Source organism: Pomacea canaliculata, linkage group LG8, assembly GCF_003073045.1.
Source record: "Pomacea canaliculata isolate SZHN2017 linkage group LG8, ASM307304v1, whole genome shotgun sequence".
NCBI lineage: Eukaryota > Metazoa > Mollusca > Gastropoda > Architaenioglossa > Ampullariidae > Pomacea > Pomacea canaliculata.
Window position 1 is genome coordinate 4516704 of NC_037597.1, and position 27144 is coordinate 4543847.

At 37.5% G+C, this 27144-nt stretch overlaps 1 protein-coding gene across 1 annotated transcript; it reads left to right on the plus strand.

Moving 5' to 3' along the window:
- The first annotated feature begins 6365 nt into the window (after positions 1-6365).
- LOC112570269 (transmembrane protein 87A-like) lies at positions 6366-22439 on the plus strand. Its single transcript, XM_025248650.1, has 20 exons — positions 6366-6595; positions 7331-7391; positions 8814-8914; positions 10136-10255; positions 10545-10595; positions 11028-11294; positions 11758-11784; positions 12058-12157; positions 12346-12531; positions 13034-13096; positions 14020-14119; positions 15036-15129; positions 15463-15540; positions 15740-15848; positions 16384-16442; positions 16751-16854; positions 17219-17292; positions 17563-17630; positions 18897-18949; positions 19347-22439. The coding sequence occupies exons 1-20, from the start codon at positions 6506-6508 to the stop codon at positions 19417-19419; spliced, it is 1878 nt and encodes a 625-aa protein (XP_025104435.1). The 5' UTR covers positions 6366-6505; the 3' UTR covers positions 19420-22439.
- Positions 22440-27144: the final 4705 nt, after the last annotated feature.

The window sequence follows — 27144 nt, forward strand, 5'->3', positions numbered from 1 at the left end:
ACAGCTTCAAGCATTCGTCTTCACTAGTTTTGAAACTTTATCCTCGGGCTTTTCGGCAGTCGGCTTAATTTGTTGTCAGCGACTGTTAGTATATACATTCTGGGGCCGCCTCATTTCATTTCTTAAACAACATTCCGTGAAACACGTCTCCAACATCATTCTTTGGCAGAAGTGAGCTGTATGCTTGCCAGCCCATGCTTTTGGCACAGATATCTGCGAAAAAAAAACAGTGCTAGCTGCCTGGCAAATGTCTTAAAGGCGCAAAAGTTTTCGTGAAAATGATGATTTTTCTTTTAAAAAAAAGTTTCCTGTAGAAAGCTTTCTACACAGTTTTTTTTCAGGGCTGTTCCAAATGGTTTTTAAACTTGGGAATCTCCAACCGTAGGACAGGACCATCGAGTTGTGTCTTTCGGAGCTTGGTGAGTATCCCCTCAAACTGTGTCTATCAACATGGAAATAGTTTTGTGTGAGCTGCACACCTTGTCCCTCACCTGTACAAGTGAGACACCCAGAGAATGACTGGCATCGTTACATCACAGAGCCTGGCGTCTACCATTACAAGAACAGTTGAAACTATTGGTTTTTTTTGTCCAACTTTTCTTTAACTTTTATATTTATTCTAGTAAAAAATTAAAACATTTTTCACTCTTGTATATGACGTGTGTGTGCTAAGTTTTTAATTGTTTTTTTTTTTTTTTAAATCTGTATTCTTATTTTTTTGAAACATCAGTGTTGCTTTTACGGGAAGGTGATTGATACATTGCTTTTGAAGTCTGGTTTTGTTTTCTCTCGTTTGCCCTAACCACCAACTTCACGTGCTAATGAACTGCTGAGGTCATATGACGGCGAGAAAGACATTGTATTTGATTTGCCCAACGTTGATTGGATTCCAGTGCAACTACCATTTTCTTTGAACTTAAATTGTCATGTATAAATGTGTGTACCTTGCGTGGTATAACTGGTATATAGAAGGTATGTTCCCCATAGCACAAAGAGGGATGTTGGGTCGAGATGTTTCTAAATACCTGCGGTAACGTTCAGTTAAACTACTACTTTCACTCCTTCTGTTCTCAAGAAAAATTCCTACAAACATCTGTGACGTAGGCCTGAGACAGGAAGTGTCGGTCACTGCGAGTATTTCAACACAATGAATGGTTTAGCAATGAATTAGATATCTATGAATAAGATTCAGCCATATCCATCAATGGGACAACTGGGTCATATATGTGAATGAGGCTCTTCTGTGTACACATATGACGTCACGACCAGATTGTGGGAAATAGTACCCTGTACTGAGTCTTACCCAGGCATCAGGAAAAAATGTACACCCAACTAGACCTTTGAACTTGTTTTGTTTGACTTTGGCTGGTCTCTAAGACTGAGAAGAGATAGAATCAGAGGCTTCCCAGTATGCTGCGCGTTTGCTTCCGTTGCACAGTGCCCGGATGTCGGCTTCTTCATTTCATCTGCTTCTAGTATATCCAGACACGGAGACTACGGGTTGGATGGGTCGACATACAATGGAAACGGAAACTGATGTTGGGTTCGAAAACGGGAATGGTTGTAAGCAAGGAAGCCCAAACGAGTAAACAAAAACAAAAGGCGAAAAGGCAAAAGTGCAGGGTATACTGTACACAGGGTCGTGGAATGTGCACACTTCCGACGTCAGATGGGTCAAGGATGCCGATTAGTCAAATGTCAAGTTCATGTTTCTGGTTTGTAGGCGTCAGCACATGTTGCAAGGTTCAGTGCACAGAACCCTTGACAAGCGACAGGAACAGGTGTGTCTGCCAAAAGGTGTGAAATTTACGCTGTCATCTACACTCGGAAGCAGCCTACCGCACCCCATCCACCCACTCTCTAGCTCCTTCTTTCTATTTTTTCTGATCGTCAATCTCTGTTTTTCTCTACCTGCTCATATTGAGGATATTATGTGTGAAAACCTTTTGTTTTAGAGTTCGCTCCGGTCTCTGACACCTTTCTATCTACCTTTACCAGACAGAGATAGCGAAAAAAAGAAAGAGATACACTGACAGACGCACGAATGTACGGTAAGAAGAAAGGAGGAAAGGAATAAAGAAAAAAGAAAAGAATAAGAGAAAAAAAAAAGGAAGATTCAAAGAGAAAGAAGAAAGACGTAATAGTAAAAACAACAAAGGATGACGGCAGAGGTATACACGAGTGAGCAGGTAGATAAGCCGCGCGTCGTGCCAGCACTAAATCTCAGGTCACAAGACGTGGCAAGTGACAGAGGCTCAAGGGGAGGCAAGTGACAGAGGCTCAAGGGGAGGCAAGGACAGAGGCTCAAGGGGAGGCAAGCGTGACGACAGCGCACCACATACCGCGCATCACGTGCCGCTCGAGCTGCAGCACGCTTCCTGACCTTGACTCTATTACTTTTGACGCTGCAAGAGTACATTACGTCATTCTGTGTTGGTGACGTCATTCCTTCTGTCGAACGAACCTTGTGCTGACGTCGCGTGACCCACAGCCCTGTCCGTGTACAAAAGTCATTCAAACTGTCACGTGGCAGTTGTTTCCTTTATATTTAACCTTGGTTTTCGGTGTTTGTTTACATGAAGTATCACGTGGTCATTTCGCAGACAAAAGAGAAAAGGATAATCTTTAAGGAGTGAATAAAACTTACATTTGAGAAACACCTCCAAGAAAAGACAAACGTATAGTTCAGAATAAACGCAAAAATAAAAACGGTATCTTGAGAGAATGTCGATGCCAGATATCAGATATCAGATATAAATTATAGCAAATTGTATTGAAACAGATTTTCCAATGGTGTGAAGAGACACGCTGGGTCATTAGTGTCAAAGTGTCAAATGATACAGTAAATTATTTAACACCTACATACAGCAAGGTACACGACAGTAAACCCAGACATTATTGTGACTGTCTGTGGTAAAGTTTTGTTTTAAATATACATTATTTTTTCATAAAATAAGTAAACTATAAAGCTAAACTACATCGTCCTCGTCATGTTGTCATTTTAAAATTTGGACTGACATGTAGATGTTAAATTGTTACATATTTTTAAAAAGTTTGATTTTGTCAGAGCTTTCTAGCATCAATGCTGTTAAATTACAATAGATAAGTTGATGTGTTTGGCAAAAATATGTCGGACTTCTCTATTATATTTATGTGAGATATGTTTGCCACATTCCACAGCTGGTCCATGCACAAAAAACAAATTCCAAATTTCCGAACCCACAGTCCGAACACTTCCACTGTCACAACACATCTTATGTTCCTTCCGACCATTCAATTCCCCCCCCCCTAAAAAAAAATCTCCAGTTGAAAAATGACACCAAGTCTCCACTTGAATATAACACAAAGTTTCCACTTCTAGGTAACACAAATATGTCCACTTGAAAGTAACACAAAGTTTTCACTGACACCTATGCTCTTCCTGAAGTTATTTCTAATTCAGCTCTGGTTGGTGAGCCCGATGCGGATACGATGAATAAGCGAAGATCAAACAACAAAAGTGAGAAAAAAAAACCCCACAAAAACCTGGAGAAAAAAAGTCTTTAGCTAAATGGCAAGTTCAAAACTTAACTAACATTCTTCAAACATTAAACACACGCTCACCGAACAATCAACAAAGATACACACTCACCTCAACAGATACAAATCTGTTCAGGATGTGCCCAGTCCAGTCAAGGCTAACTTCCAATTCTGTTCAGGACTTGTTAAATAACACAATTCTGGTCAGGATGTGCCCAGTCCAGTCAAGGCTAACTTTCAATTCTGTTCAGGACTTGTTAAATAACACAAATCTGGTCAGGATGTGCACAGTCCGGTCAGGACTACAACACCAAGTCGGTTCAAGACTTGTTGCAAACAAAACGTCCGGACACACTGATGACACCGAGGAGACTGTTACTTCTCCCCGCCCCCGTCAAGGAAAACTCACACAACAACATCCCAAACACTCAAACACTCTTTCCTTTGTTCTTCGAACAAAACAACCTATCAACACCAGTTGATTAAAAAAAAACAACAACAAAAAAAACAAAGCCCGGCCGGCCATCCCTGTGTGACGCGCACTCAGACAGTAATTGCTGTCTTTCAACCTCCCCCTTCCAGTTACTTTTTCCCTGTCTCCTTCCTAGCTCAAAAAAAAAAAAAAAAAAAAAAAAAACATTAAAAAATATAGCGCAGCAGGTTTGTGACATACCTCAATCTCATTTATTATTACTTTCTTTGTTTAAACGTCTGGTCAAACAGATTTCTCAAATCATGAAGTGGAGTCATGTCTGGCGTCCTGTCGGTAGAGGTTGTTGCTACTAATCCACTGAAAGACTTTGCAACTTACATATCTTGTATTATTTTAATTTTAACATAATGATTATTTAAAATTGGAACTTTTCTAGTTAAAAATAATTTTTTGTGCGTCAACACTCTTGGCCAAACAGACAACAACAACAACAAAAAAGGAAGAAAAAGAAAACAATGTCTAAACTTTTGACATAAAGGCACGAGAGTGATTAGTGTTCATGGAGTGGTGAAATACTAAATTAAGGATGAATGAAAACGGTCCAGCTGATATTTAGTCTGCATCAAACCTTTAAATGTCATGTCAACATCATCTTGTGTGATAATGTCTGTGGACTGCCACTTGTTTGGCAGTAACAAGTTGGTTATTTAACTAATAAGCTTTGTCCGTCAATGGAGAAGCAGCCAGAGACATTGGTGTGGAAGGAATGTGCCATGTCGCATTATGTAAAAAAATACTGTCATGTTTGAAATGAGTGTAATGGCGAAGCCTGCAAGGAAAAATAACTTTGGTACACGGGAAATGGCCAAAAGCAGCTTGACATGTACGATCATCGAAACACAAATCATTTCCGGTCAGTAGGTCGCGCACGATTCTCGATTGGGTATGGGAGCCCCTCACAGGGTGCAAACGTACCCACTCTTTGGTTTGAGATCATAAAGCATTCTTGTAGTGACGATCATATAATAAATCGTGCTCGAAAGGCAAGTTAATGGATGAGTTTCTCATGACAATGGCCAACATGCAAATTTCTCTGTTAGGATCAAGTTAATTATACATCTTCAGAGGTTTCTCTCAGTGATTCTTTAATTGTGTGGAGGACAAGACCACTCTACCACGCCTAGCTGGATGTTTCAGTCTACATTAACTGACTGATTACATTTGTCACACAAGGAATCAAAAGAAGAGCAAGAAGACCAAGGTTCGTAACCGCCAGGCTGGCAGCATTCTTGTCTCGGCAATATTACCAAACGGTTGTTGCTCGGCAAGAAACACATTTTTCACTCTTGACTGTAGAACAGCGCCTCCACCGTCCACAAGCGTTGAAGTGGAAACATAACAAGAATACTGTAAGCGTGGTAAATTTAATTGCTTCCGTCGTGCAGATTTTTTGAGTAATCGTTTGGAACAAAACTGATTACATCCGGGGCTGCGATTCCGTCGTCCACTCCGTCTGCCTGAGGAGGCCATGTTGTGCTGCTGAGTAATGTCCAGGGATGCGTGCCAGACTTTTGTTTGGCGTGAAGTAGCGTCAGATGTGGGGAATGATTTGTTGTCATTACGACAAGCACGATGACTCAAAGATTAACACGATTACATCCATCTGAAAGTCATCACTCAATATGTCGCGGGCTAAATATAGCAAGACATTGGGCAACGGCCCGCGCGTGCTTCATTCAGCGTTAGCGTGTGTGTGTGCGTGCGTGTGCTTTATGTGTGATGCATGTGAATAATAAAAACAACACTAATAGCAATAAGGAAAAAAACATCGAATGGTATTCATGTATTGATATAGCGTGTGTATGTAGAAAACAAAAATGTCTTCGTGCATGCTTGAGAGGATCAGAGAAAGAGAGGGTGAGGAATTACGTCTCAAATATTGGGGGGGGGCAAAAGGATATTCCTGCCCCCCCTGTATTTTCCTTGGGTGGGGCTGCCCCCGCTGCCCCCCTGGTTCCCACGCCACTGGGTTGTTGGGAGAAGGAAAGAAGAGAGCAGCTTGAAAGAAGGGTAGTGCCATGGGTACCCGGCAGCGCTGGCTATGCTGGACCCAAAACAAAGCAGCGCGCCAATCCCGTCCGCCTTCAGCTGGCATCTTAGCCAGCCTCTACCACATAATTGAGATGCGCACTTAGTCTAGGTGTTCCGCATTGCTTGTATCTGTATGTTGTTAAAGTTGGACTGTCAGGAGGAAACAAGCAATGTTTCTATTGAATCCAAACAAAGTGATAATGTCATGCACGTCGACGAACAGCTTGCGCCATGATCAATACTGAGAGTCCTGACGTCACGTTCAGTGCCGCAGACCCGCTTCCTACAACAAATACCTCTGCTATAAACCTTGCTGCCAGCTAGAAAAACTCAATCATATCAACTAATGATTTCTTTTACCGAAAATAGCCAGAAAGAAATGTGTTTCAGTTTGTTTCAGGACCACTCACTGACACGAGACTGCGTAAGTGCGGTCCGTCTCTGCGTGTTGTCAAAAGCAAAATGGCGACAGTTGTAATATTTATTTTCCTGTCTGTTGTCGGCGTTTCAGCAGTTCCAGAAGAAGGCCACTGGAGTATAGATGTTCGGCAGGTAGTCCTCCATTTATGTTTCATGATTTAATTAATTATACTACGAATTTCCGATTTTTTTTAATGACTAATTTCTGCTTTGTGACAACACGCGCAGTGAGATTCACTTAATGGTCCAAGTATTCAAAGGGTCACCAAGATGAAAAAGCAAAATTAAAATGTACATTCATAGAAGTGTTTTATTTTTCAACAACCTATCATTCTTAAAGTTCTCGAAGAGGAAAAATGTAGACATTTTTGATCGATTTGCACCAGTATAAACGAGCGAGGAAAGACTACACAACTGATGTAAAATGGTTTTTACTGTATTCTACAACAAACTTAAAAAGCCATTTTGTGCCCAGATGTGCCGTGAATGTTGTTACTCATTTTTCTCAGTTATATTGTTAGTGCATGAGTATAGATATGTTTCTCCAGAAAATGCTGATTTTTCTCAATTTGTTTCTGACATTGCTATGTCCCATTTTAACATCATTATTATAAGCACGAATGTGTGTTTTTCTGTGTGTGCACATACAAGCATGTGCAGAGAGAGTGTAAATAAGAAAAGCATGCTTTAAATAACTTTTGTATAGATGGTAATGCAAAATTTTCATTTCAGTCCCTTAGTTGTAATGAATTCACAAGAAGTTAACACTTTGAAGTTTCTTTTAATGTTAACATTTAAATGTTTATTTTGTATCCAGCTTGTGTGTGCGTATATATATTGAGAGATTTTATTTTATTTTTGTGGCAGGACAGCCCCTATGTATTTCTTCAAAAGCACATGTTTGCTCACAGTCAGATTACAGTGTCAGGTATGTGCAATAAGAGATATTTACTGATAATAGGATTATAATAATACCCAGGTTTTCCTATTCACAAAATGCAAGAGGTTTCCAGATGCGAAGAATATAGATCAGATAAAAATATATTGGGGTAGAAAACGTTCATAGTAGTTGCATTTTTTAATATTATCTTTGCCTTTAAACTTAATGTTATCTTTTTATGCATGCAAAAGTTTGTCATTGATGTTTGACGGCAGTGACAAATCTCATCATAATATAAACAATGTCTAGCTTATTACAAGATTAGCCAGGGTACCTGACTTTGTCCAAGTTACCTTTTCCTGATAATTCTTCCAGCTGTAATTTTATTGTCCAATTACAATTAATGACTTTGTTTGAGACAAACTAATTCATGCATAGTGATGGTATGATGAAAGACTCATTATCTTATTGTCCTCTAACTTGACCGGCTCACAGTTCATGTTTAGTAGACATGACTTTTTGAATGAAAGAGGATATAATTATTGTGTTGCCAGGCACTCTGGCCACCTAATCCCTTTTTCTCACTCTGTGAAACTGTTATTCTCACTTGCTGTTTGCATCCCTACTACCTCTTTCTCTTTCCCTTGCCTCACAGAAGATGTACATCAATATTTCTGTAGTCTAGCATTTTTTATTATTTGGAACCAACAGAAACGTGTAATGGATACAAAACTGTAAAAAATAAACATGCTTGTAGAATTCAATCTACCTGTAGATGAAATGAATAATCCTGCCAGATTTTGTGAAGATCATCCAGATGTACATAATATGCAACCCTCCCCCCCACCCCCCAGCTCCACAACATTTGCACAGTAAAAAAACATCAGATAATAACATAATCTATTTATTCTAACGCTTTTGCATGCATACACTATATAGCCTAAACTCTGTGGCTGCATATGTGTAAGTAAAATGACTTAAAGAAGTTTTGGAAATACAACACTTCTTTTTGTATGGCCAAAAGGTCACAGAAAAAGCATCAAGCTGCAGAAGCCTGTATCTGTGAAACGCAGCATTAGTTATCACCTTGAGTAATGTTTATTTGTTTCTACTTTTTGTGTGACTATTTAAAGTCTACTGCCATAGTCTGCATAACTCTGTAATCTTGTAGACAGGCCTCATACCTTTTAAACTTATTTAAAAAATGCACTTTTTAGATAGAATCGTTGATTTGTACTTTTCTTACGTGTCTGTTTTGTCCATCTATCTTGTTTAGTTCATTCTAAAGGGTTTTTTTTTTTTGTGCATTCCAGGGTAACTAGCTTCATCTCATCTGGGAAATTATTAAATGCCATTGTATATAGATTCAAGATTTACCGTGTTGTGCCACATGGTGATATTACAATCTGTTTATAATTGTTGAGCTTGACAGACATCATCTTAAATCTTTGGATTTTGCTATGTTGTCAGTTTCATTACCATGTGAGAAAGAAGATTTCAACATGACTTTCTCTTGGGTGCTTCGAACTGCATCTTGTACCGTTTCTTTTCAATATGATGATAAATTAAAGGTGAGTTAAGGATTGATCGCTCATCTTTCGCAATCTTCTTCTTCCATTTTTAAGATTCATGACAATAAACATTACTATGCCCCAAAATGAGGTTAACAATACAGAGATTTGAATTGTATATGTTAACTAGAAGGTATGTAGATATAACATGATGAGTTTGACCTCTCTCTGTGCATATTGTTTGTATTTTGTATCTTGAGAGAAGGAGTTAGGGGTAAGGCATCTTATTTACCCAGATTTTGAAAAACTGTCTTGCACGGAATTTAACCTTATCAAAAACTAGATAATACTTGGATTCAGGGGAGATAATTACATACAGAGAAGAGATTTGGTTTGCATGATCGTCTAGTTTATAAAATATCTGTCAAATACTGTATGTGCACTTTCATGACGATATATTTCAGTGTGTACATATTAACTTTGAATTGGTTTTTTTTTTTTTTGTTAATCTTTTTCTTATTGCTAGCAGTGCTTTAATTTATCTTTTAATGGCAAGTTTATAAATAAATACAAGGAGTGAATTTCAAATGTTCACTGAAAATGTGCTAGACAACAGCAGATCATGTTTAACAGAAGTGACCTTTAAAATCTGTACGATGGGATAGAAAATCTCTGTCTACTATGTCATATTTCCAAGATCTCTTGCCTAAGATTTTAACTTCCATCATTCTGTTCTTCAACAAATGATTTATATTTTTGAACATAGGAAGAACATGAAATTGGCTTCCAACCATATACTGATTCCAGAGATCTATATTTTTTATTCAAATGGAAGAAATATGCCTACCATAGTATACTGTTACATGAATGTTGCCATAATGGTACTTTCATCATCACTTATGGTATTTTAATTGGACCCCACTGACATCTCAGCAATTATATGTTGGAATATTTACTTAGTATTTCTAATTTTGCCTGCTTTGGTTTATTTGGTGCTTCTAACTTTGTGTGTATATCTATATTGTCTGTTGATACTGGTGCACAATTTTTATTCCTGCTTTAAATGTTGTTTTAGAAAATGTTTAAGCAGCTTGGTCTTATTTCTTTCACTGAGGTTCTCTTATAAGTATTGTTGATACTTAAAAACAACATAGGAACTACAAAAACAGCAAAAATTCTAATGATTTAGAAACTAATAGAAAGAGAAATAGATTTACTGTTAATCTGGTTTGATATATATTTGCAGGATTTTTAATATATATTTTTAATATTTATTTGCAGGAGAACATTGCCCTTTATGTGAATCGTCCATTCCTGGACTTTGATAAACCATTAGATGCTGTAAGTGTCTTAAAAAACAGTACCCAGCAGCAGTGTCAACCACATCCATTCCAGCTACCTGTGAGTAAATTTCCATAAATGTGTGCATGTATGTGCTTACATTCTTTCGCATAATATTTTGCATTAAAAAATGTACAAATGCAAGATTTGTTTCGATGTTTATTCTTGTGTTTAGTGTATTATTTTGTTGCTGGAAACATTTTTTCCTAGTTATATTCAAATCAAGTTTTCAGTGCAGTAATCGTATGGAGAAGTTAACTATAGCTTATAAGGATTGATAAAAATATTTTTGCCATGTAATGTTGCTTTAGATGTCGGTTTGTTTTTGTTTTTGTTTTTTTCTTCATAGGACCATGGACATGATGTGCCTGTCAGACTGAATGTTTCCAGTTTCTCACAGGTAGTAGCTTTGGCATGTATATGAAAATGACATGGGATTGTAAGTAAAAATATATAAATACAGGTGTATGCAAGCAGGCTAGTGTAGTTGTCCATAAATGAATCTGTTCAAATGTAAATGCGTAAATGTAGAATATTCACTTAGGGTTTATACTTCACAAGCAGTGAATTTAGCAGCTGTAAAAATCTGCACATTTGCTGGAAACTGGGGTTTCATTATCAACTGTATAGTTCTCACTGCCTCAGGCACTGAGGAGAAGAAACTAAACACAGAAGTGCACAGTAGAGCAAGCAAAATTTTCTGCATCTTTTTAATATATTTATCTGTTTACAATGCATTACTTGCAAATCTTAACACATGTAAGTCATGAGATTCATGTATATTATTGTTACAAATCTATGATTTAACAGTAAGAGACATGTTGACAAACAGGATTCTGAAGCGCTGTCACAAAAGGACAATGAATATGACTTAGAAAGCCAAGAATCTGTGGGTGGTGCTTTACTAGACAAAGAAAGGGGAAAAACTACACAACGACCTGCTGGCAGTCTGTCAACTGCAAGTTCTCCACCAGCAAGCACCTCTCCACAGCCCCTTGTGAAAGACAATTCAGAACAAGTGAAGGGTGCAAAGCAAGAAAAAGCAGCAAAGACTGTGAAACGAGCAGCAGACACAAAGCCTGAGGAGAAAAAAGTGGAGGTAAACTGCTTAGACATCTCTCCATATTTGTCATGTTATAAATGACAGTCTCACAGTTGATGTCTATGGATTTCTTTACATGCATCATATGGAACATACCTTTTAAATGTAAAATTCACTCTCACTTCAAGTGTTTCTTTTCATTTTTTCTTGTTGAAAGTCAGAAAATGGTGATGTATTTAAGGCCAAACTTTTAGCTTATGGTGGGAAAGAATAGTTCGACCCAAAGGAGGGAGGTAAGAAGAGTATACAGTGCTGGCAACCCTAGTGGTTAGTCTTCTATTCATGGTCATTCTGTGGTTATTGCTTCTATCTGGCTTGAGAAGTATCCTCACTGGATTGAATCCATTCTTTCCTTCTAGACAGTGAAAGTCTGGCCTTTAAGACATAAAAGTGTTCAAGAAATTACAGACATTTCTTCACATGAATATAACCGACAATTCATCAGTGTTAATTTTTGCAGGCACAGCTCCTGAAATCTGGTGCCAATGTAAGTTTTGTTGTTGGGTTTTTTCCCTGTATGTTACCTTTTTTTTTATTTACATTTTTAAAAAATGGAAACAATTGTTCCGTTTATGTATAAACTTCTTGGTCTGTTAGAAAAGGGGTTTATACATTAGTGGAGTTAATTTAGTGTGATAAAAGAATATTATTATACTTGTTAGCTAGTTTTCTTCAGTGTGTTTACAACAAACACACAAAAATTTATTTCCTTTGGGAGAAGATAAGAATAAGAATGAACCTCATTTTTATTTTTTTTCAGTTGGACCATCCAGTTGTAGGGAGAACATGGATTGATGGCAACTATCTTTTTGTTATCAAGCTTACTCCAGAACCAAAAGGAGCACAATTTAATGCCCTTGGTGATTATTTAATTAAATTACTTGAGCTTTAGAATAATAACTTGAAAAAACTTTTGGCTATGGTTCCTGACATATTTTAGAGCTGAAAATAAACAGTTTAATGTATAGCACCTAGAATTACTAAAAACAGCTGCATATTGTGATTATTTGTTTGATGTGTAAATTTGTTGCTTTTGTGTATGATATAGTGGAAGTACGGATGACGTGGGGTAATGGGAACTACATCTCGGCAGTAGATTATCCCCTCCTAGTATTCTATGGTGTGTTGGGGCTGCTGTACATGGTCTATGGCCTGGTCTGGCTTGTGCTTCTTGCCTGCAATTGGCGAGACCTTCTGAGAGTGCAGTTTTGGATTGGAGGAGTTATTGTGCTCGGTAAGTAACTGTTGGTGATAAAAGTTTTGTGCTTTTCTTTCCAAGGTGTTGATGTTCCAGCTTTGCTGGCTAGGGTTGTGTACTATTTTAAAAAAATTTTTTATTTAATTTAAGCTAGTTTGATTGCTTTGGTATGCAGATGACTTGAGCTCAGTATTATTTTCAGGTTTTGCTTTATTTCAGTTTTTCCCTAAAAATATTTTTGCATGGAAATCTAATTAGCTGTGTAACCTTTATGCAAGCCATTTAGCCAGAAAATGAGTACTTTTAAAATAGTTAAATTCTTTGCTCTGAGGGGTTTGAATTGTCTGTCCCACTGTCTCCTGTGTGTTTGCAGTATTAAAAATATAGATGTTAAAGATCATGATGGTGTCTACATGTCAGCCATGAAAGTGTAGGAACATCTAGATTGGAGAGATGTTTGATACATTTCAAGACCATGCCAGATGCTGAACTCTTATTGAAATAGAATGTTCAAGTTTGGTGGCTATTTCTGTTTCAGGTATGCTGGAAAAGGCAGTGTTTTTTGCTGAATATGAAAATATTAACAACACTGGTGTTTCAGGTATGTATATTGATTTTTTTTCTTACTTTGAAAATGGATCTATTCATATTTAAGACAAATGGAAAACAAAGCCATCAAAGCCTAGTACACTAGAGATGGCTGAAGTACATTGTATTCAAATATATACATGCTTACTGATAGACACAAGAAGCGCATGAAAATATTTCTGGAAGATACATGCGCTTGTGTTACTGATTACTTTCGTAATCAAATTACACCAAAGAATGGCTTTCAGGTCTTGCAATTATTATTACTTAGATTTCTAGAAAACTTGGAACATTAACTGTGCATGTGATCAGCGCGCTAAAGAGACTTTTTCAGTTATCTATATATGGCAGATAGGCATCAAAATTAACTCTTTGATTATTTATTACTAGAATAGTAATACAGGTATTTCAGAACATAGAGAAGACCAAAGATTCATAAATAATACCTCTTTCCAACCGTATATGAGAAAAACTTAAGCATTGATGACTGTCACTTAGGTCCTTACAAATGCATAAAAGGTCCTTATAAGTTTCTTACTTGGCACCATCCCTGAACCCTGGGAACCCTGTTAATAGCATCTTTGTCTGCCATAGTATATGTGTATCGATTGGTCTTACCTGTAGATCTAGTTCCCCTATAATTCTTCAGTAAAGCCTACCAATGCATGACTAAGTAAAAGCAAAAAGGACAAAAAAGCATCATGATATGGTTGTTTAATAGTATTATTTCAACACTTAAATAAATGAACTTGATAGGTGTTTAAAGTCATGGGTTATGGAATGAAAACAGACTGGTTGATCTTCCTGCTATGTCACCTCTCAGTTACAACCCCATTTTGATGGAAGCGAGTCTTAATAGGAATGTTTTACTGTATCACAATAATAGTTTTGCTAATGTCACTGCTCTTCAGCTTCATTTAATGCACCTTCTTGCAGTGCGTGGGGCAGTTATCTTTGCAGAGCTTGTGTCGTGCCTGAAGCGAACTCTGGCACGAATGCTGGTCATCATTGTCAGCTTAGGATTTGGCATAGTCAAGTAAGTGCTATTTTCTTCAGGTGTTTTTTTTCTGTATTTTGTTTTTATTTTTGTTTTAAACTTTATAGTTATTTAGAAACCAGGGAGGCTTCATAGTCTAGTGATAAGTGTGTCATAGGAGCAGAAAGTTGATGGCTAGACACCTAAATGCATATTTGTAAAGCATATTCAACATGCTGCCAGAGGATACAGCAGCTTCCAATAACTTTTCTAATATCACAGTTGACATGGTAACCTATTTTATTTCTTTTGGTCATTTTGTTTTTGAATTAAAATAAATTTTGTTTTTTCCATCTAATGCTTTCTTAAGGAAAATCTATTTGTCAGAATAAATACATTTGGCTTTCTGCAGCTTTTTTTTTTTTTCTTTAAGTATTGTCTTAGTAATTGTAGTCTTCCAGTCTCACTCTCTGACAGAACAATGTATTATTGCACCTTTTTGTGGGATACCCACTACACTGATCTGTAGGTAACTTTGCCTACTTTGTGGTTTATGGAGTGGGACATAGGTCTTCCATTAACTTAACGAGTAGGTCCCTACTTAGCAGAGTTTTACTAATGGATATGAATACAGTTCCAGCTGTTGCCTGAGACTGGGTAAGTCTTCATACCCATCAGAAACATGTACTGTTCTATCATGTGAAGACAGCAGAAAAAGTTGGGTTTTTTCCTTTTTACACGTGCTATTCCCTAAACATAAGGAAACATTTATATTTCCAAATCCTACTACCACTAGGCTTCATCTTTACCTGTTTACTTAAAAGTATTTTAGTTCACAGATTTTCAGTTTGATTCATTAAGACTTGAAAAGCTATGGCAGAAAGGATAAAGCAGTGTTTTAATAATGATGTGTCTTTTGTTAAACTGTGTGTAATACCAGTCAGATCTGTCTGAAGTAGTTTGCTTTCGTGCATAGACCAAGGCTTGGGCAAGCTTTCCACAAAGTTTTATTTGTTGGAGCCCTCTACTTTATTCTGGCAGCAATTGAAGGATGCATGCGTGCTACCTCTGTAAGTTGAAAAAAAAAAAAAAGGGTTGCGTGTATTCCATATTGCTTTTTATGTACCTTTGTCTATAGAAGTCAGAACTGATAATCACAAAATGTGTCTTTTGCGGATTTTAATGCCTTGTAATGATCTTTCTGACATCTTTGTTAGCACTAGACAGAAGTGGACATGAAATTGTTTAGAGGTTAATATAGATAATAATATAGATATATAGATAATATAAGCTGACTTTTGACTTTCAATTCAGACTAGAGCAAATTAATGTTTTTTCTATTTCTGCATTAAATTTATTTAAGGTATTTTGCAGGTGATTCATATTGTTGGTTTCTATTTCAGCCAGACATTCAGACCAAAAACCAGTATTTCTTGGCTGCAGTTCCTCTCGCCGTTGTAGATGCAGTAATTTGCTGGTGGATATCCTTATTGTACATAAATTTGTTTAGGACTGTAAGGAAAAACTTGGCCCTATAATTGGCTCTACAAATTGAGTGAAATTGAAGCTTGAAATATCTTCAGAAGTTACCTATCTGCCTTCTTTTATTTAAGTAAAGCATCCATCAAGAATATTTTAAACATGCTTTATAGTCTTTGTGTAAATCCTTGACTTAGCCACATCTTTACTAGCTTAGTACAGACCATGCGCACATTGCGGCTGCGTCGCAATGTGGTAAAGCTTTCTCTGTATCGTCACTTCACCAACACCCTCATCTTTGCTGTCTTGGGTATGTACCTCTTTATAATTCTCTATGTATGCAGTCTGCCACAGAAATAGCCAGCCAGAATGTACTTCAGTTTACTCTTGACTCTTTAAAGCTGGTTGGTTTGTTTTGTAAATACTGATTTATCTTTTAAGTGTCATTTCATGGACGTCATGTCGATTCCATATGATTGCAGTAAGGGCAGAAAAACTTGGTAAAAAGCATGTTAAAGAAAAACAGCCTAAAATGATTAACATGTATACAGGAGACCCACATTCAGGTGGTGGTTGTGTGTGTTTGGTTTTTTTTGTTTTTGTTTTTGCTGTGTTCTTCTGGTCATAGTCCAGTGGGAAGAGTTCCTCTAACGAATGGTGATTTAGCACTGTGGAAGAGCGGAACATGGGGTATGTTGAGTAAAGGGGTGATAAAAGGAAAGGGTTAAGATGGATGTGTGTAGTGGCTTGCTGCTCTGTGATGCTGCAGGTGTTGGTTACTGCTGTTAGCAAGCTCTTCCTTTTATGTTTAAAATAATACGAATTTTCACTTTTTCTCCTTTTAGCATCAGTGGGCTATATCATCTGGTTTATGACACAGCGAACAAATGGAAACTGTATGAAGGTAATCTGTATTATCTGCAGGTATCAGCTGAATACCCATTGTTTCAGAAACATTTTTTTATGTAGAACAGTTTATAGCTTAATGCACCTGTGCTATTTCTTTCTCAAATACGAGTGAGGAAACACACAGCACATTATAGATAATATAAATAATCACGTCTTTTGATGTATTGTGATTGCTATGAGTTTTGATGAATAGCTCCTTAAAGAGGAACTCAATCAAGTCTTCTCACAAAAATAATTAGAAATTGGCCTTGCTTCTTTGCATAGTCCTTTCACTGATATTTTTTATGTTAATCTTTGTGGTAGGACTGGAAACAGATGTGGGTGGATGAAGCATTTTGGCATGTTCTTTTCGTGCTTCTGTTGTTTATCATCATGTTGCTGTGGCGACCAACTGCTAACAATCAAAGGTGGATACCCAAGCTGCATTGTAGATTTCCTTTATTTATTTGTAGTAAAAAGAGCCTTGGATTTTTGGTCACGGATATATTAAAAATTGTCCACAGATTTCATGATGATTAATTCATTACCTTTCTACATTTAGAATATGCTCTCCGTCAGTTTATAGATGTGTATGCTGTATTACTCATTCTGGATCCTCAGTTATCATTTAGCAATTGTCAATATTGTAGAATACTAGAGGATGGAAATTCCAGACTAGAGGAACTTAGTTTGGACTTCAAAATCAGTTTGCTAAGAGTATGAGGATCTAGATGACATGCTTAACATATTTTTTTAAATAATTTACTAACAGACCTTTTATGCCTTCTTTAGATATGCTTTCTCCCCACTGTTGGATGCAGCAGATGATGAAGATGAAGATGATTCTGTGCTTAATGATGCTTTTGGTGAGTCTGAGATAATTGCTTGTTTTGGGTTGTTTTTTTTTTAATTCGAAGACTTTAAAGTTTATTCCGTTTGGTTATTAAAGCTTAAAATGTGTGCAATTGCCATTTCATATTTTGGCCACAGAACACTGCTTTGCTGTGCTTACTCTTTGAAGAAAGGACATTTGGGATATACAGCTGGTGGAGGAAAGGCTATAATTTTTCATATGTCTCAAGATGTTTAAATTTAACAGAACAAATTTCCTTTCATGCTTTTTTTATTCTCTTCAGAGGGCATGAAGATGCGGAGCACAAAGCAAGTAAATGGTTCTCCTAAACAACGTGATAGCAAGAAAATGGTAAATTTCTTACATCTTTGTTTACATATCTGCAAAGAAAATGAAAATAAAAATTTATTTTAAAACAGAATCAGGAATCTGAAATGAGATTTCCTTATCTACTATGTATTAAAATCTTCTGAAAACCTGCTGCAAACCATGTAGTCAGAAAATTAGGTATCGGCACACAAAATTAATTTTTTGTTAAATGAATATTTTTTGCATTCAATGATATTACTAGAAAATATAAGAAAAAAATACCATCTCTATCTTCGTTAATTTTGAAGATATTGCTGTTTAAAGTTCGGGATTTGCATCACAGCTATATTTATTTATATGTAGCATCATGAAATCTTAGAAGATCCCAAGGACTTTGCATGAGAAGTCTCTGATTTTCTACTCAAGTAACTGAAAAACTAAGTTGCAAAAAAAGACATACTGGAAAAAACATCCAAATTTGGAAAGAAAAGTTTTGCACTTGGTCATTTTGCATGAAGACATCATATTTCAAGTACTCCATTTCAAATAGTAATTTACTAAATGCACCTAAAGCATATTTTTTCAAAGTAACCACTATATACAGTTCTAATTTTTTCTACAAACTTTTAAGGTCTCTTTTGTGAAATGTCCAGCTTCCAATATTACAAAATCATCAATTTTGAAGTGGAAAATGACAAAGTTGACAGGTATTTTGCGTCATCTTTTATTGTGCTTTAGAACTGTTCAAGTTCATTAAAAAATACAGTCATAGCCATCAATCTTTGCTGATTTAATTCAATATGCATGCATCAACATCCATTGCAAAAAACTGAATGCAAGCAAGCTCTGATTCTGACCCAGCCATCAAAGCGCATTACATTGCGCACAGAAAATGGTTACTTCGTGGCTTTCTGATTTTTGTGTTGGGTACCATTTATCCCCACAAAATACATATTGTTCTCCACGTCACATAAAACAAAGACATGGACTCTGAACACATGGGAAAAAGTTTTCCTTATTGTGATTTGAAATTGATATTTCTGCTCCTGATATTCCATGAAATGAATTGTATTAAAAAGGACCAATTTTTGCACAATCACCCAACTTTCGACTAGGAAGGTGTGTGTGCCGGTACCTAATGAAATGGAGCAGATAAGCGAGCCCAATAAACTTTACGACATGAGTAAACATGGCTGCTTGTAAATGGTAAAATTAATTTTCCATATTAGGCATTGAGCACAAATATTGAATCCTCTGAAATATAAATCACTACCTTTTAACTGAATTTTTTTTTTTCCTCATTATCAGGAGGATGACCTCAAGTGGGTGGAAGAACATATTCCATCTTCAGTAGCAGACAAGTGAGTTAATATAAGTTGTCCCTTTATATTTACTGCTCTACCAACAACCCCAACCCCCCTTATTTTTTATTTTTTTAAGATATTCACATTTCCAAATTTTCTTCTCTTCATTAACTTGCAAAAGTTCTATATTGAGGAGCTACATAACTGATGAATTATAGAAATGGTTGTTGGATTAGCCAGATTGGGATATGATTAAAAGTTTATTTTCCTTTATGTACTGTTGCATTCAAGAATATTTTTACTAGTGCTGATTTTCTGGAGCTGTGCACAATCCACTTCGGTTTGTATCTTTTCTATGCGTGTTCAGTCATTTCAGTTGTTTTCCTAATTCTTTGTTATACTTCTTGTTTATTCATTGTGTTTACTATGTCAAACAAATAATTCACATTTTCAGAGCATTGCCAAGTCTTCTGGATTCTGATGAAGAAATAATGACCACCAAGTTTGAGATGTCAAAAATGGAGTAACAGATGAGGCTGACTGAAACTTTACTTGCTGATGTATAACCTGCAAAGAGGTCACCAGATCCTGGTGACTAGTGGTGCCCTACTGCCGTCTTCCTTGGATGCCATATGATCAGACTATTCTTAGCAGGGACAACTGTGTCAGCATGCAAAAAGCTACCCAAAAGAAAGCAATCTGGTGATATAGGTCAACTAAAGCAGCCATTATCAGTTTTTTTATAGTTTTTTTTTTATTGTTTATTATTGTTATGTGTAGGAAGTCCAACAGAGAGGGTGTGGGGTACTGTGTAGGCTGTAAGTTTGTGGTTTTTATTTGTGATGGTGTGCTAATGTATGCAAGCATGTGGGAAGCAATGATTGCTTTTTTTTTTTTTAAAAGAATCATCAGAGAACACTTGTGTGTAATATTTATTTTACATTATACTTATAAGGAGGGTTTGCAATCTGTGTTGCATTTAGGGGAATTCTGCAGCATGTAAACACATGTCCATATCAACACTTTATTACCCTTAATTCAGTGCTAGAGCCTTATAATCTGTTTACTCATACTAGCTTTGGGAGCTGGCGAGGCTGGAAAAGTCATGAATAACTTATGGCTGTTGCCGTCCACCAGAGTACAGGAAACATTGATAGATATCAAAGCACAACTGGATGAGTTTACACAGGTGCTGGCATAATAGGAGGGAAGATTGAGAAGAACTTTTGACACATGCTTTCTCCGTAAATGCCACTATAAATCTGCATTACAAACTACTTGTTGGGAAGTGCCAACATGAAAATTTGCAAGATTAACTGGATTGTTGGTTGGTTGATTTGTTCTCTATTGTAATGGTTGATGTAGGCTTTAACTGAATTATATTGTAGCATGAGGCATATGCTTTCTTTTCTGCTCACTCATTGAATATTCATAGTAAGTGGGACTGTTTTACAACGGGTTAGGGGAGGGAACTGAAAAGCAAATAATATGTGAACGTACATTGCTAAAATGTGTTGTCCACCTCAAAAACAAGTTAATGAAATGTGCATGTAAGTTAATACAAAGTGCAATTTTTGCAACACAGCAAGGATGAAGCCTTAACAACCATTGAATGAAACTCTTTTCTTTGTTTTGTTATTGACACTTGCATCGATAAACTAAGTATGATATAGAAGTATTTAAGAAAAGTGAAACTATGGAGTATATGTGGCAGGAACTTTGTTACTTTAAGCCATCGCATCATCATTTACATTGAGTTTGATGCATTGTATTACCCAGTTAAAAGAACAACAAGTGTTGCTAGCAGACAGCAAAGAAAGTTACTGTTATTTACTTAGTAGCAATGTGATGTTTCCATCATGTGTTGACATTTGTGACAGAAATTAAAAGCAACAGAGAGCATGACCAAAAGAAAAAATCTGGCAGGCCAGTCCAACGTTTGCTTTAGTATATTTAGTTTTAGCTAACATAGCTTTACAGAGTTGAAGGCCAATCAATGAGGTGTGCAACACCCAATTACATATTTCACAATGCTGTTGTTTAATCCACCTCCATACTACAACTTTCCACTGATTCCACTTTGATACAAATTCAGTATCAAACAGGATGTTTTGCTGTTTTGGATGTGCTTGAGATAAAGTCACAGAAATGTTGGTCAAGACATTACTTGAAATTAAACTTCCATGTCTGTTCTGTTCTCGCTGTTTATAGATGGGTATTTGTGATAGTGAGGTATTTTGTGACTGCAGTTTTATGAAAATTTTAAGCAGAAGTCTTTAGTAAATCTTCTCTTGGCAGTCTTTGGTGTCTGTTTCCACCCCTACCCCTCATCCTCAAGATTCTTAAACATTTTGAAAAAAGATGCCAAGAGGATTACATGATTGTGTAGGTAGATACTGTTCTTTTCATTTGGCATACAAGAGGAAAGGTCACTGTCATGCTAACATTTTAGGGCAGGAAATTTCAGCACCAGTTTGACCAAGGAACAAATAGCAAAGCAGTTGTGTCAGAATCTGTGATTCTTGCATGCATTCAAGCAGGAACTAGGTATCACTCATAAAAACATAAATATCCAACAGTGCTCAAGATAATATTTACTGTTTGATTTGTAAGTTGTTGATATTATCCTCCGTTCTATATGTTTCATTCATAGCGAGCAAATGGTGTTATTGTATTATTTACACTTGAACATTTGATGGTACCATTCCTGTCCCTTCATGTTATGAAGACCCAGTCCCCTATTACATATTTGATAAGTATAATTAAAAACGTTTAACCAAGGTGCTAAATTTTTTTCACATGAATGGATTCAGTTGATTGTAAATAGTGACTCCTCAAATCTGAGCAAATGTTTTTATTCCATGTTCTACAAGTCTTTAAACTTAATAATTCTGTTTTGGAAAAGAACTCATTTTCTTCAGGACTTGTTATGGTAGTATCTTAGAAGCATGCACTTGGTTATCAGATTGGCTGCATCTTTCAGGAGTTTCAGAACCTAGCCAGCCCATAGTATGCTGCTTCTAATAAATTTGATGTATTAGTGCAAAATTAATAAAACTTTTTTTGTCTCTTAACTTGCCAGCAATTTTGACTTAGGTCAACCTTTAAAACTTCTGTTACAAACAAGTGTGCCATTAGCTCCCCTCTGTCACCTATGAGGCATTTCAAATGATTGCTAAAAATATGCTGAGCTAAATTCTTCAGGGAAGAATATTTCACAAACCATTGTTTTTGTATCATTATATAGGGAAAAAAAAATAAAAGGCAGTATCTGCAGCAAGAATACAGCAACTACTCACAAGAATGTAAGTGGAGAGTGTGAGTGGTGGTTGTCAAATACTACGATCCCATTTCCTTTTGCTTGCATATGTTTTTGACTTGGGAACTGTTTGCTATTTCTCCCTGTAAATAGGTAATTATGTACATATTTTTATTATTAAAGAACTTTTTTTGTTGTTTTTAACAAGCCATGTTCTGCTGTGTATTTAATTTTCAAACTGGGATATGTCTGCTCTTGTGGCTGCATCAATAAACAACAAGAAAACTTTGCATTTGTATTGGAAGAAAGGAAGAAATGCTTCCATGTTCTCATAGCTTATCGCCCCAGAATTCATAGAAAAAATTGTATCAAGAGGAATAAAAATAGTTTAATGCATGGTCACACAATCTGTTATTCTAAAAGAACAAGTTACATAATGTGTTGTATATTATGTACACATGTCCCTCAATGGAAAATTATTTCTGCCACCCAAAGTTAAAATCTTGTATTCACTTTGAGGCAGAAAAGGATTCACAAACACTCTACGATGTTATAACTGAATCATAAATCTGTCACAGCACATAAAAACAGGCAAACCAACACTTCATATTATTTATTAAATCTGTTGCAGCACACAAAGCAAAGGCATTAATGCTGACTGCCACTTTGTATTCAAACAGCTTTTGGCAGCAATTCACAAAAGTCAGCAAAGATTAGTTTCAAATATAAGCAAATATGCACTCTGCACAATTTTTGTTTGCTTGTCTTTGTTGGGTTTTTTTTTTGTTTTTTGTATTTTGGTAAGAAAACTTAAGTTACCACTGAAGAGATCGATACAGCCTGTAGCTTTTGAAATAGAATTTTCTCTTAATTTTATCCTAATGGTAGCCTTTCAACAATGTGATTATATTATGTCATGTTGGAGAATTTGGGCCATTAAGAATGGAGTTTACAGAATGTTTTATGAAAGCACCATTCCAATGAAAAATAGAAATTACAGCTCCGATACCCATATTGCATGCTTTATTTATACTGAGTGAAAAAAAATGACGAAAACTTTTAGACCAATAGTTATGCTGTCTGTACATGCCACACTTTAGCATGGAGTACACAGTTGCACAACCTACGTCATTCTGTTAAGTCATCAGCTTATTTTGATTTTACACCACCTACTGTGAAGCACCTTGAGCATTCCCAACAGGCAGGGATGGAGCACTATATCAGCCAACTTTTACTTTATATACAGCTGAGAACCAATGCAATCTTCTCCAACGTGCTTTGTGTGCAGGTTTTTCTGTCTTTTGATCTGTCTTGTCTTATTTGCAAGCTGTGTCCATCTGTGTGTTATGTGCATTTTGTATCCGTCTTACTTTGTGTGTTAGCCTTTTTCATTTAAAATGCATCGAATCTTTTGCTAATTAGGGAAATGTGGTATACAATGTATTTTATTGTTATTATTAGTTAAATGCTATTTATGTACCTCATAGATTTTATATACATAAACAGAGATCTTCATGGTTTATGTCAAGAAATCTAAGATTATCCAGTGATTCATTTGGCAACAGTCTGGGCACCAGAAAGCATACATTGAATATTTTATGATGGTTTGATTCAGTATTGTTGGCTTTAAGCAAATGTATCTAGCAACTAAAATAAGTTGTTATGCTTGCAAAGTTTTCTGCTTTATTGATGTTTTGTGTAGCGGATAAGTACGTAGTAGAGGGGGTATGGCGGGAAGGTAGACAACCGTGGTTGACCTGGTAGTGGGCTGGATGTTATTTGGGAAGTCCTTGAGCAAATGACATAAGTTGTGAGGTCAAAATAACGTGAAGGCAAAAAGGAGACTACCAGTAGAGAGGAAGAACGCTAAGCGGCGAGTGGACGGCTGAAGACAATTTGGTGGATTTGTGGTTTTCTTCTGCACCAACTCACTGCTGCTGTATTACCGTGGGAGTAATACTGTGTATGTACTACAGTGGATGTACATCACTGGTCGTGTTTTTCTGTAGTCCGAGTCATCGCCGTGAGAGCTCTGTGGTTTGAGCAATAAGCCGTGCAAAATTCTTGGGGGCCAAGAAACTGTACCCCGACTTTGGCGAGCAGGAGCAGTGGACCTGGAGTGAGCAGGGAGGGGGCTACCCTGCCCTTCCTTACGCTGAAGCACCGACCACCACCAGGGAGGGCACCAGGACAGCCGAGACTAACCCGCCGGAGGAGGGGAGGCTTCCTCTTAGTTTCGTCTCAGCTACATCTCGTGCTACTCACCCACCTGACAGCATTCACAGCAACTTATCGGTATCGTAAAAACACTCTTTTTTCCCATTTATTGAACTATAGGAAAGAGGATTAGAGTTGACTACATAAAACCGGGGACTGGAGAGCTGCAGGGACTAGACGGGTATTAACTTGTTGGATTTCGTCAAAGACGTACATGTGTTATGTATGATGATAACACTGTGGATATAAATTGTCGGACTGCGTCAAGGATTATTATTGTAACTCTCTGATTGATGCCGTGTGGATTCCGGCAGAGTGACATGTTAAACTTTGTTGGTGTGAACGTGATGGAGTGTTGTTTCTATTGACGGGTGGATTACTGTTGATACTTTGTCCCCTTTTTAAACTTGTGTTTGATCTTAATAATTATTGGTGCCTCTAAAGGAGGGACGCCGACCCTCTAGCGACCTCTTTACTTCTTTTTGTGGAACGAATGCGCGTGTCAGCGGACGGTCCGTGACATTGGTGACCCCCGACGTGTTCACGTAATAGTCAAACGTGATGCTGTACGAGGCGAGGCAGGTTTACATACATTTATTGTTACAAGAGTTTTTATCGTGCATCTTGGGTTTTGTTTTTCTTCCCGTCTCCGATTACACGGGTCTGCCGGCGTTTATAGTTCTGCCGACAGAGAGGGCAAGTAGGACTGGTCTTGTGGAACGAATGCGCGTGTCAGCGGACGGTCCGTGACATATTGGTGACCCCCGACGTGATCACCTTAATGGTCGAGGGTGATGCTGTACGAGGCGAGGCAGGTTTACATACATTTATTGTTACAAGAGTTTTTATCGTGCATCTTGGGTTTGATCTTAATAATTATTGGTGTCTCTAAGGAGGGACGCCGACCCTCTAGCGACCTCTTTACTTCTTTTTGTGGAACGAATGCGCGTGTCCAAACGGTGCACGACATCATATTAATCGAAAGCATTTTAACATTCAATATACCTATGTGGTTTAGCGTTCTCTTTGTCAAAGATAAAGCTTGTTTGACGAGGGTGGTCAAGAGTGCCAGTAAGATCATTGGTTCTCCACAAAGACCTTTAGGTGAACTACACATCAGGGCTGTGAGGTTAAAAGCGGTCAGCATCATCACAGACCCTTCTCACCCACTACATCGCCATTTCCAAATGCTACCCTCTGGCCTTAGATGGAAGCAAGTGGTCGCCAAGAAGAGTGCCTTTGCCAAGTCATTTTTACCAACCGCAATAGCACTCTTAAACAGGTCTAACAAATATACCTAGTCTGAATGTGTGTGTGTGTAAGAGAGTAAGATCGAGGAAATGCATCTGACAATTGTGACATATGGTTAAGCATGAGTATAACTGCCTGAGTGTATGAGGTGTAATAGTAATCTCTTCAGTTTATTATTTTCAGTTGACTGTGGGAGCTCCCAGCAACAAAGGAAAATTTCTATCTCTGTTACGACCAGACATAGACAATAAAGACATATTGTATTGTATAACCGACCGAGCATCAGTTCGCATACACTACTGTGTTAACAGCTGCCTTGGATATAATTCACCGAGCCTCCGTGACATCCGTGACGACGATTCGTCGACGTGGAGATAATTCTACGATCGTCTGTTCGGCAGACTTCTGTACCGACAGTGTGTGTGTGTGGACACTGAATCATCGGACTGCTGGCATCAGATGACCTGAAAGAGCGGAGTGTCAAGTGTCGGGAGGATTATTAACTTTCTACGGACGGTAGACAGTAGGCGGTAGAAGTATTTCATCGTTTTCTTTCTCATTCCATTGCCATTTATTTTTAAAACATTAAATGTGTTAATTGTTGGCCGGACCTTTTTGTTTGAAAAAGGTTGAAGAGTGCGGCGAGCGACTTGTTACATGCAGATGTTTATACACGCTCGCATACATTTGTAACGCACTCTCCACGAAACGTTACAATTCCCATTAACTTTACAGAGTCACAGGAATTTTGTCTGTCTTGTGTTTTTGTGTTGGTAATGCGCGAACATCCTGGCTATAGCTGGGATACTTATCAACCCAGTACATCGACAGGCTCCAAGTCGGCGGGCAGTCGGTAACGGCGAAGGGGAAGAGGATGAAGAAGTGAGGATTTCACGTCGGCGGCGACGGAAAGGCAAACAGAAAGAACGACAACGCGGGCGACGAAACACCACCTCGATTCGTTTTATCTTTCAAATCTCTCCATCTTCGTCGTCTTCTGCGGGGGCTCGTCGAGTGTTGTGTGTGTGTAATACGTCGTGCGTACGCAAGCTAAGTCCTATTACAAATCGCCCGCAGACGCTTTTAGCGCGGTGCTGAGCTTTGTGCGAGTGTTTGGTAGCTTGTTGGATTTTTGGGCTCTTTGTTTATGTTTTTCTCTCTTTTAGATCGTTTTTTCTCCGTTTTTTCTTTTGACATTAATAAGCGTACATTTTGTACTGTTCCCGTGTTTGTGCATCAATTTGTGCACTGAGGAGCGGGAGCGGAGGCTGAAAGACATAATGGAGAGTATAGTGTCCTCTCGTCTAACAGGCTTGAGGGAGCCAGCTCTTCGCATTTTCGTTTTCTTCTTGGATTTGTTGTGCTTATAGTGCCTGTTGTACTTATCTGCACTTTTTCTATCCACCCAGTACATCGACAAGTACCGAGTCGGCGGGCAGTCGCAAGCGGCGAAGGCGCAGTGGCTGTGAAGGCGAAACTTGCAAAAAGATTCGGCTACGGAAATGTCAAAAGCAACAACGACAAT